The sequence below is a fragment of the Salvelinus namaycush genome, chromosome 6 (genome assembly GCF_016432855.1).
Source record: "Salvelinus namaycush isolate Seneca chromosome 6, SaNama_1.0, whole genome shotgun sequence".
Lineage (NCBI taxonomy): Eukaryota > Metazoa > Chordata > Actinopteri > Salmoniformes > Salmonidae > Salvelinus > Salvelinus namaycush.
Window position 1 is genome coordinate 15,779,134 of NC_052312.1, and position 12,384 is coordinate 15,791,517.

The 12,384-nt window shown below is 45.8% G+C and overlaps 1 protein-coding gene across 1 annotated transcript; it reads left to right on the forward strand.

Moving 5' to 3' along the window:
- The first annotated feature begins 579 nt into the window (after positions 1–579).
- On the forward strand, positions 580–12,384 carry LOC120048973 (thyroid receptor-interacting protein 6-like). The gene is made up of 9 exons (XM_038995235.1): positions 580–787; positions 1,077–1,210; positions 1,474–1,587; positions 1,672–2,247; positions 2,413–2,509; positions 2,660–2,829; positions 3,033–3,211; positions 11,777–11,897; positions 12,259–12,384. Exons 1-9 carry the CDS (start codon positions 580–582, stop codon positions 12,382–12,384), a joined length of 1,725 nt encoding a protein of 574 aa, XP_038851163.1.

Below are 12,384 nucleotides of genomic sequence, written 5' to 3' on the forward strand. Positions count from 1 at the left end.
AACATGCATCCTTTGTCCTTGTGGGACAAGCCATAGGTCTCCGTATGTGGGATTTGTGCGTGTGTTTTGTTTTTTGAGAGTGTGTGTTGGCGCACTCTGTGGAACAGAGTGGTATACTACATAGCTGGATCAATGAGTTAGCCAGCTAACCTTGATAAACAACCAGAAATAACTAGATTTTCTGGTTCATTAAAATTAAGGAACTTAAACTTAGATATGTTTCTTCGGTTCTTGAGTCAATTAGACCAGGGTTTCCCAAACTCGGTCATGCCCCGCCCCCAGGTGCATGTTTTGGCTTTTGCCCTAGCACTACACAGCTGATTCAAATAACCAACTCATCAAGCTTTGATTATTTGTATCAGCTGTGTATTGCTAGAGAAAAAATAACAAAAAAAATGATGTATGTTGGGGTGGCAGTGACAAATCTTCTCGCCAAAATAGGACAGTGTAGCTGTTTTAAAAAAACTTTTTTTTAACAAGAACCTTATTAATACCAATATTTTTTAAATAGTTTTAAAGTTTTGTTATAGTTTTAAAGTATAAGTTTAATCTTGATAACCTTTTTTTCACAACCCTGACATGTCTGGTCCTACCTGGCCGCCGCCGAAGACTCTGGGTAGCCCAGAGAGACCTGTTCCCCAGATGTCCGACTCTGGACCAGCTGTCTACAGACAGCCGCCAAAGAAGGTCTCCTTGGACACCCGGCCCAAGTATGTGGTCCATGACCAGAACAGGAGAGGAGGAGGAGGAGGAATGGCCACTAGGTACATGGCTACCGGTACCACAGGTAAGAACATGGTGGCGGGCCTTACATTACATTAGGCTTGTCTTGTGTGAAACCTTGCTATTACGAGAACTTGTAATGAACTATTGTAAAAATCTGAAGTTGGTTAATCTGTAACTCAAGCCTTGGAGTAGCGCGTTGGACCTGACACTACTGAGTACACCTACACCTTTGGTGATTAGTTCTTGACGTAAATAAATGTTTGTCATGTGGTTAATGTTAAGTGTGTACACTGTGGTTATTAAGTCTTGTTTGTAAATGTAAAGTGCACTGTTTTGTATGTGTTCTACAGCTGGGCCCATGCAGCAGCACCACCAAGAGGACCCAGGGTTTCACCCTAAATCTAATGACCACTACTACCAACCACCTCCCCAAGGGCTCAAAGACCAATCCTTGAACCCTCACATGGACCGCTACCAGCTGATGGTAGGTTGTAATTGCTTCTGTAGCCTGGATTTCCCACTGACTATTGGTCCATTTCACCATAGTGTTTATTGTAGTTTCTAGGCAAAGATTTGTAGTAATGGAATTTTGTTATGAAGCCAGAAATCGCTCATAATATCCAATATTCAAATGTATTGTGACAAACACATTTTCAGATTTCTACATTTTCTACCTATCCATATCTTCCTGTTGTGACATTATATAAAGTCACCCATCTTTATGTGATCTTGCTAAAAACAATTCAGCACCAGGGACCTCCTGAGAAGCCAATTTTATACCATTCCGTCATCGATGAAGAGATTGCCTTGCTCACCTGCATGCTGGCCGATCTGGACAGCATTTCACAAAAAAGCACACAGGTAGGCTACCTGACTAACTACATGGGACTGTGAGGAATGCATAAAGAAAAAATATATTAATGGTCCCTTTCCTTTCTTTCGCAGCTGTATGAGAACGTGCCTTACAACAAACACATCACAGGGGACCGCTACAAACGCTCAGCCCAGCCAGGAGCATCTTCTCAGGGCAGGTTGTTCAGGGGTCTCCCCCCTCACCCCCAACCCCAGTACCGTCCTACACCCCCATTCCCCAGAGGTCCCCTGTACATCACCCAGCCAAACTACGCTGACGCCCAGGTCTCAAAACCCTACCCCCAGCCTGTCCCTTCCTCCTACACTACAGCCTCCACCGCTACTGGCCCGAGGTTTAGCGTTCAGGACAAAACAGCCCAGCCTGTAACCTACTCCCAGACGGGTAGGCAAGCTGAGCAGGGTTACACCCCTCCCCTGCACCACCAGCACGCTTTGCAGCCCTCGCCCCAGAATCAGACTGTCCCCCATGGCTGGTACCCTTCCAACCCCGCTTCCCAAGCCCAGGAGCTGCACTCTGAGAGGGGTTACAAGGGGAGTGCCGCAGGGTCTGGAGGGGGAGTCACCCAGTGCCCCACGTCCAATAGAGGCCCAGACACAAAAAAATCAGGGTCACGCTCGGCACCAAGCTCCGCCTGTCAGCCCAGTAAGGTGAGTGTCTGTGTGGAGTTCAAACGTCAACTGTTTGTGGTGCCTCTTTAAGATAAACTATGGTCCTTTTTGAGTACTTGTATCTTCTGTCTCTTGGTTTCACTGATGTAAATGGGAAAGTAAAATCTCTATGCTGATTATTCTGGAAAATGTGCATTTGTCCAGCAGGGGTCAGCAGCTTTGAGACCAGAGGAGGAGTTGGACCAGCTCACTAAGAAGTTGGTGTATGACATGAATCATCCCACTACAGAAGAATACTTTGGTACATTCCGCTTTCTTTCTAATAAAATGGTGTCCTTTGTAAATAACAGTCCAGTCAACACGTGAATTTCGCCTTGGGCGACACAGTTCATTTCAATGCCACAATAAGTCCCTCCCATGTCTCATCTCCCCTTTCCCTCCATACTACCAGATCGCTGTGCGCGTTGCGGTGACAACGTCCTTGCCGACGTTAACAGCTGTATCGCCATGGAGCAGGTGTTCCACGTGAAGTGTCTCACTTGTGTCACCTGCCACGCCCATCTCAGGTGGCAACTGTTCTATGCCCTGGACAAGCAGAGCTACTGCGAGAGCTGTTACATTGTGAGTGGCTGTCACTGACTGTCCTCTTTCTGTATTGAGAAGTCTCTTCTCCCTCTTTCGTTCTACATTTCTTTTTAGCATTCTCTCAATTCCTCAGTTGATCTCTTTCGCTCTTTTTCACCGTTTATCTCCATCGATTAGATTCTCTCACACACACACACTATTCTGTCTGAACCTGTGCTGCCCCTCTCCCTCCCCCTCAGATTACCCTAGAGCGCTGCTCCAAGTGCTCCAAGACCTTCCGGGACCAAATCCTGTCTTTCATGGGCAGGTCCTACCACCCGAGCTGCTTCAACTGCGTGGTCTGTGGCTGCTGCCTGGCTGGCGTGCCCTTCACCGTGGATGCCACCTACCAGATTTACTGCCCAGACGACTTCCACAGGTCAGCAACACGGATTTAACACTTACTCGGTGCCGGATACTGACTTGACTCTTATTTATTTCATGATATCCAATTGGTAGTTAGTCTTGTCCCATCGCTGCAGCTCCCATACAGATTTTTTTAGGCCTTATAACTGGAACCTCCATCAGAAGCTAGCCAGCTAATTAGCTACTAGCTATTTAGTCATTGTTAGCTACTGCTAGCGGTCTTTACCTTTTTAGCTCAGACACCAGCCGCTTCAGCCAGGATAGCGCTGAACATAACTGCCAGTCTGCACAGCGCGATATCAGCCCTGAGCATATCGGACTTATTTTTTACCCTCACTACATCATCGGATTCCTACTGCAAGCTCTGGACCATTACACCGGATCATCACAGCTAGCTAGCTAATACTGATTGGTTATTGTGGCTAACGCACTTGTCCAGAAGTTGCACGAGCTAGGCCCATCTCCCGGCTAGCAAACGAAGTACACAACTACAATACCTCTTGCCAATTGGCCTGGACCCTTTGTCGACACGGAGCCCCGCCGATCCATCACGGCTGGTCTACTGAAGTAATTCGGCCGATGTGCCTCTCCGTTGTGGATGTTGAAGACCCATCTGCTAGCCCCGGCCCGCTAGCTTCCTCTACACCTTGTCTCCCGCTCGCCTAGCGTAGTAACGACTACCTAACGGCTCCCTGTTTCATCTATTGCTGCTCATTGGACCCTATGATCACTCGGCTACACAGCTGATGTCTGCTGGACTGTTCATTAACACGGTACTTCATTTTGTTTACCAGCCTCGAACTCAGGCCCTGTGTGTAGCTAACTGACCCTCTTTGCCCCTTCATCGCCATTTACCCTTTGTCTTACCCGTTGTCTTTGCTCTCCTAATCAACACCTGTGATTGCTTTGTCTCTCATGTCAATATGCCTTGTATACTGTTAAGGGCAGCTCTCATTGTTTTATCATCTTAGGGCTATGCTCCATTTCCGCCTGAATGACATGCCCAAATTAAACTGCCTGTTGCTCAGACCCTGAAGCCAGGAAATGCATATAATTGGTACCATTGGAAAGAAAACACTTTGAAGTTTGTAGAAATGTTAAAATAATGTAGGAAAATATAACACAGAAGATATGGTAGGAGAAAATTCAAAGAAAAACCTTCCGGAATTTGTTTTTGAGGCCATGCTCTTACAATGTCAAGTGTAAGGGCATACTCAATTCTAGCTCCCAGGATTCAATTGCTATGGCTTCCACAGGGTGTCAGCAGTCTGTTCAAGGATTCAGATTTGTAACTTCCAAAATGAATAAGAAATATCAGTTGTACTACAGGGACAGTCTTGGAAATTTGTGTTTTGGCACGCCATGAAGACAAGACGCACCTGCTAAAATCGTTTTGGACATAGTACTTTCCGTAAGAAATATTAGTTTGATTACATTTTAAGGTACCTGAGGAGTAAATACATTTATTTTGACTTGTTGAAACAAAGTTTAGGGGTAGATTTTCAGATTAGTTTCTCTGCAGTTGGAGTGGATTACGCAAATCGATGGCGCCAGCTAAACTGACTTTTTGGGATATAAAGGATTTTATCTAACAAAACGACACTACATGTTATATCTGGGACCCTTTGGATGACAAATTAGAGGAAGATTTTCAAAAAGTAAGTGAATATTTAATCACTTTGTGAATTTATGAAACCTATGCCGGTGTAAAAATATTGGTGGGGCGCTGTCCTCAAGCAATCGCATGGAATGCTTTCGCTGTAAATCGGACAGTGCAGTTAGATTACCAAGAATTTAAGCTTTCAACCGATATAAGACACTTGTATGTACCTAAATGTTTAATATCCGTAATTCTGATTATTTATTTGAATTGCACGCCCTCCAGTTTCACCGGAAGTTGTCCCGCTAGAGGGATGCCTAGCCCATTACTGCGGAGCCCCTATTCCCGCTCAACATGCGTCAGATAGCCCTTTTGTCCCACCACCCACACAAGCGGAGACCGCACCTAGCTTCACTGGCGCCTGCAACCTCATCTTCACTCAATGCCTAGGTTTACCTCCACTGTACTCGCACCCTACCATACCCTTGCCTGTACACTATGCCCTGACTCTATCCTACCACGCCCAGAAATCTGCTCCTTTTAATTCTCTGTTCCCAAAGCACTAGACGACCAGTTCTTATAGCCTTTAGCCGTACCCAAATCTTACTCCTCTGTTCCTCTGGTGATGTAGAGGTTAACCCAGGCCCTGTGTCCCCAGGCGCTCTCATTTGTTGACTTCTGTAACCATAAAAGCCATGGGGTAATTCGGGTGTATTAATGTTTTTCATCAGAAGCCTCCTCCCTAAGTTTGCTTAATTCACTGCTTTTTTAGCACACTCCTCCAACCCTGATGTCCTAGCCTTGTCTGAATCCTGGCTTAGGAAGGCCACAAACTTCTGAAAATTCCATCCCCAATTACAAAATTTTCCGTTAAGATAGAACTGCTAAAGGGGGCGGAATTGCAATCTACATTAGCGATGCAGAGTTCTGTCATTCTATCCAGGTCTATGCCCAAGCAGCTTCTACTTTTGAAGATCCATCTCTCCAGAAATAAGTCCCACACTGTTGCCACTTGTTATAGACCCCCCCCCCCCCTTAGCTCCAAGCTGTGGAATGATTGCCCCCCATCTAGCGTCAGAGTTCGTACTGCTAGGTGACCTAAATTGGGATATGCTTAACTTCTCTAGGGTATGTGGGACGGTAGCGTCCCACCTCGTCAACAGCCAGTGAAACTGCAGGGCGCCAAATTCAAAACAGAAATCCCATAATTTAAATTCCTCAAACATACAAGTATTTTACACCATTTTAAAGCTACACTTGTTGTAAATCCAGCCAAAGTGTCCGATTCTCAAAGGTTTTACGACGAAAGCACACCAAACGATTATGTTAGGTATGAGCCAAGTCACAGAAAGACAGCCATTTTTCCAGCTAAAGAGAGCAGTAACAAAAAGCAGAAATAGAGATAAAATTAATCACTAACTTTTGATCTTCATCAGATGACACTCATAGGACTTCATGTTACACAATACATGTATTTTTTGTTCGGTAAAGTTCATATTTAAATTAAAAAATCTGAGTTTAGGCAAGACTCTACTGTCTCACTTGGCAAAAAGCCTGAGAAATAGCAGAGCGCCATATTCAAATTAATTACTATTAAAATTACTATAAAATCAAACTTTCATTAAATCACACATGAAAGATACCAAATTAAAGCTACACTGGTTGTGAATCCAGCCAACATGTCAGAATTTAAATAGGCTTTTCGGCGAAAACATATGATGCTATTATCTGAGTATAGCACAATAGTAAACAAAGCATATTTCAACCCTGCAGGCGCGTCACAAAACGCAGAAATAAAAATATAATTCATGCCTTACCGTTGACGAGCTTCTGTTGGCACTCCGATATGTCCCATAAACATCACAAATGGTCCTTTTTTTCGATTAATTCCGTCGATATACACTGCTCAAAAAAATAAAGGGAACACTAAAATAACACATCCTAGATCTGAATGAATGAAATATTCTTATTAAATACTTTTTTCTTTACATAGTTGAATGTGCTGACAACAATCACAAGTTATCAATGGAAATCAAATTTATCAACCCATGGAGGTCTGGATTTGGAGTCACACTCAAAATTAAAGTGGAAAACCACACTACAGGCTGATCCAACTTTGATGTAATGTCCTTAAAACAAGTCAAAATGAGGCTCAGTAGTGTGTGTCCTCCACGTGCCTGTATGACCTCCCTACAACGCCTGGGCATGCTCCTGATGAGATGGCGGATGGTCTCCTGAGGGATCTCCTCCCAGACCTGGAGTAAAGCATCCGCCAACTCCTGGACAGTCTGTGGTGCAACGTGGCGTTGGTGGATGGAGCGAGACATGATGTCCCAGATGTGCTCAATTGGATTCAGGTCTGGGGAACGGGCGGTCCAGTCCATAGCATCAATGCCTTCCTCTTGCAGGAACTGCTGACACACTCCAGCCACATGAGGTCTAGCATTGTCTTGCATTAGGAGGAACCCAGGGCCAACCGCACCAGCATATGGTCTCACAAGGGGTCTGAGGATCTCATCTCGGTATCTAATGGCAGTCAGGCTACCTCTGGCGAGCACATGGAGGGCTGTGCGGCCCCCCAAAGAAATGCCACCCCACACCATGACTGACCCATCGCCAAACCGGTCATGCTGGACGATGTTGCAGGCAGCAGAATGTTCTCCACGGCGTCTCCAGACTCTGTCACGTCTGTCACATGTGCTCATGTGCTCAGTGTGAACCTGCTTTCATCTGTGAAGAGCACAGGGCGCCAGTGGCGAATTTGCCAATCTTGGTGTTCTCTGGCAAATGCCAAACGTCCTGCACGGTGTTGGGCTGTAAGCACAACCCCCACCTGTGGACGTCGGGCCCTCATACCTCCCTCATGGAGTCTGTTTCTGACCGTTTGAGCAGACACATGCACATTTGTGGCCTGCTGGAAGTCATTTTGCAGGGCTCTGGCAGTGCTCCTCCTGCTCCTCCTTGCACAAAGGCAGAGGTAGCGGTCCTGCTGCTGGGTTGTTGCCCTCCTACGGCCTCCTCCACGTCTCCTGATGTACTGGCCTGTCTCCTGGTAGCGCCTCCATGCTCTGGACACTACCCTGACAGACACAGCAAACCTTCTTGCCACAGCTCGCATTGATGTGCCATCCTGGATGAGCTGCACTACCTGAGCCACTTGTGTGGGTTGTAGACTCCGTCTCATGCTACCACTAGAGTGAAAGCACCGCCAGCATTCAAAAGTGACCAAAACATCAGCCAGGAAGCATAGGAACTGAGAAGTGGTCTGTGGTCACCACCTGCAGAATCACTCCTTTATTGGGGGTGTCTTGCTAATTGCCTATAATTTCCACCTGTTTATTCCATTTGCACAACAGCATGTGAAATTTATTGTCAATCAGTGTTGCTTCCTAAGTGGACAGTTTGATTTCACAGAAGTGTGATTGACTTGGAGTTACATTGTGTTGTTTAAGTGTTCCCTTTATTTTTTGGAGCAGTGTATATCCAAAATGTCCAGTTATTTGGTGCGTTTGATCCAGAAAAACACAGGTTCCAACTTGCTCAAACGTGACAACAAAATATCTCAAAGGTTACCTGCAAACTTTGCCAAAAAATGTCGAACTACTTTTGTAATACAACTTTAGGTATTTTTTAACATTAATAATCGATCAAATTGAAGACGGGATCTGTGTTCAATACAGGATTAAAACAAAATGTAGCATGCCTTCTGTTTGATTGAAGTGCATGTCCAGGACACCTGGAGTGACTCGACTTCAAGATGGCTGTATTTCTTCATTACACAAAGGAATAACATTAACCTATTTCTCAGGACTGTTGACATCCAGTGGAAGCCGTAGGAACTGCAAGCAATTCGCTTAGAAATTTGTTTCCCAATGAAACCTCATTAAAGTAATTGAAAAGACAGTGACCTCAACAAACAAAAACATTCTGAATGGTTTGTCCTCTGTTTCGCCTGCTAAATAAGTTCTGTTATACTCAGACATGATTAAAACAGTTTTAGAAACGTCAGTGTTTGCTATCCAAATCTACTAATAATATGCATTTCTTATCTCCTGGGGATGAGTAGCTGGCAGTTGAATTTGGGTATGCTTTTCATCCAAACGTGAAAATGCTGCCCCCTACCCTAGAGAAGTTAACACCCCGTCTGTCCTACAATCTTAGCTAGATGCCCTCAATCTCTCACAAATTATCAAGGAACCTACCAGATACAACCCCAAATATGTAAACATGGGCACCCTCATAGATATCATCATGACCAACTTGGCCTCTAAATACAGCTCTGCTGTTTTCAACCAGGATCTCAGCGATCACTGCCTCACTGTTATGGGTCCGCGGTCAAATGACCACCCCTCATCACTGTCAAACGCTCCCTAAAACACTTCTGTGATCAGGCCTTTCTAATCGACCTGGCCCGGGTATCCTGGAAGGATTTTGACCTCATCCCATCAGTAGAGGATGCCTGGTTGTTCTTTAGAAGTGCTTTCCTCACCATCTTAAATAAGCATGCCCCTTTCAATTTTTTTAAAACTAAGAACAGATAAAGCCCTTGGTTCACTCCAGACTTGACTGCCCTTGACCAGCACAAAAACATCCTGTGGCGTACTGCACTAGCATCGAATAGTCCCCGCGATATGCTACTTTTCAGAGAAGTCAGGAACCAATATGTACAGTCAGATAGGAAAGCAAAGGCTTGATTTTCAAACAGAAATCCATCCTGTAGCACTAATTCACCAAAATGTTGGGACACCAGTCTATGGAGAATAAGAGCACCTCCCAGCTGCCCACTGCACTGAGGCTAGGAAACACTGTCACCACCAATAAATCCACGATAATCGATCATTTCAATAAGCATATCTCTACGGCTCGCCATGCTTTCCACCTCACTACCCCAACCTCAACCAACAGCTCTGCATCCCCCGCAGCAGCCGAAGCCCCCCACCCCTGCTTCTCCTTCACCGAAATCCAGACAGCTGATGTTCTGAAGACCTGCAAAATCTGGACCCCTACAAATCAGCTGTGCTGTATCCTCCGCCATTGTTGCAACCCCTATTAGTCTGTTCAATGTCTCTTTCGTATCGTCTGAGATGCCTAAAGATTGGAAAGTGGCCACGGTCATCCCCCTCTTCAAAGGGGGAGACACTCTAGGCCCAAACTGCTACAGACCTATATCATCCTGCCCTGCCTTCCTAGTCTTCGGAAGCCAAGTGAACAAACAGATCACCGACCATTTCGAATCCCACCGGACATTCTCTGCTATGCAATCCGATATCCGAGCTGGTCACGGGTGCACCTCAGCCACGCTCAAGGTCCTAAACAATATCATAACCGCCATCGATAAGACAGTACTGTGCAGCCGTCTTCATCGACCTGGCCAAGGCTTTCGACTGTCAATCACAGCATTCTTATCGGCAGACTCAACAGCCTTGGTTTCTCTAATGACTGCCTCGCCTGGTTCACCAACTACTTCTCAGAGTTCAGTGTGTCAAATCGGAGGGTTTGTTTTCCGGACCTCTGGCAGTCTCTATGGGGGTGCCACAGGGTTCAATTCTCTTGCGGGCTCATCTGTATACATCAATGATGTCACTCTTGCTGCTGGTGATTCTTTGATCCACCTCTATGCAGACACCGTTCTGACTTAGACTGTGGACAACTATAAATACCTAGGTGTCTGGCTAGACTGAACTTTCCTTCCAAACTCGTATTAATCATCTCCAATCCAAAATTAAATCTAGAATCGACTTCCTATTTCGCAACAAAGCCTCCTTCACTCATGCTGCCAAACATTCTCTCGTAAAACTGACTATCCTACCGATCCTTGACTTCGGCGACGTCATTTACAAAATAGCCTCCAACAACCTACTAAGCACATTGGATGCAGTCTATCACAGTGCCGTCCGTTTTGTCGCCAAAGCCTCATACTAGCCACCACTGCGACCTGTATGCTCTCGTTGGCTGGCCCTCGCTTCATATTTGTCTCCAAATCGACTGACTCCAAGTCATCTATAAGTCTTCGCTAGGTAAAGCCCCACCTTATCTCAGTTCACTGGTCACCATACCAACTCACCCGTAGCACGTGCTCCAGCAGGATTATTGCACTGGTCATCCCCAAAGCCAACACTTCCTTTGGCTGCCTTTCCGTCCAGTTCTCTGCTGCCAATGACTGGAATGAATTGTCAAAAATCACTGAAGCTGGAGACTCATATCTTCCTCACTAACTTCAAGCGTCAGCTGTCAGAGCCGCTTGGCGATCGCTGCAGCTTTACACAGCCCATCTGTAAATAGCCCATCCAACTACCTACCTCATCCCCACATTTGTTTTTGTTTTTCTGCTCTACTTGCACATCCTCATCTGCGCATCAATCACTCCAGTGTAAATTGCTAAATTGTAATGACTTCGCCATTATGGCCTATTTATTGGCTTACCTCCATTTGCGCACACTGTATACAGATTTTTCTATTGCGTTATTGACTGTACGTTTGTTACCAACAGAGTTACACATGGGGTGTTTTCCTCACTCCTTTCCTTTATCTTGTTCAGGTCGCAGTTGTAAATGAGAACATGTCCTCAACTGGCCTACCAGGTTAAATAAAAAAACCCGGAAGACGCTGGGCCAATTGTGTGCCGCCTCACGGGTCTCGAACCCGGGTCTATAGTGACGCCTCAAGCTGTGCCTTAGACCTCTGCGCTACTTGGGAGAACACTGACTATACTTTAGGCATGCAATCAACTGGAACACTAGCACAACAGTCAGATATAATTATCTGTCCAATAGACCCATGTCTAAAACTTAAACTCGTAAAGTGTAATTTAGAGATTAATTGATCAATGGGAGACTTTTGATCAATTAAACTTTGAATTACATTTGAGTTTACAAGTTCTAGACATTAGTCTATAGGACAGATTATTATATCTGTTAGTTTTCCACCCTCTGAGCTCTAGTGTTGACGCTGGTGCGTTCTGCTTCCTGTTCCACACAGGACGTTTGCCCCTTGCTGCTCAGTGTGTGGCCAGGCCATCATGCCTGAGCCGGGCCAGGATGCTGCGGTCCGTGTAGTGGCACTGGACCGCAGCTTCCACGTCAATTGCTATGTGTGTGAGGTGAGTGGTCACTCTCTCTGTGTGTGTGTGTGTGTGTGTGTGTGTGTGTGTGTGTGTGTGTGTGTGTGTGTGTGTGTGTGTGTGTGTGTGTGTGTGTGTGTGTGTGTGTGTGTGTGTGTGTGTGTGTGTGTGTGTGTGTGTGTGTGTGTGTGTGTGTGTGTGTGTGTGTGTGTGTGTGTGTGTGTGTGTGTGTGTGTGTGTGTGTGTGTGTGTGTGTGTGTGTGTGTGTTAGTTAAACAGGTCACTCAAGTTGAATGATGTTTACAGTTTGGCAGGCCATCACATCAAATGTACACAGCCCCCTCGTTGAACCTAATCCAGTGTTCCTGGATTGACCGTGTGTTTTCTCTGTCCCCCCCAGGAGTGTGGTCTGCTCCTGTTGGGTGAGGGGCGAGGCTGTTACCCCTTCGATGGTCACATCCTGTGTAGGGGCTGCAGCGCCCGGCGCATCCAGGACCTCTCTGCCAATATCTCCACTGACTGGTAA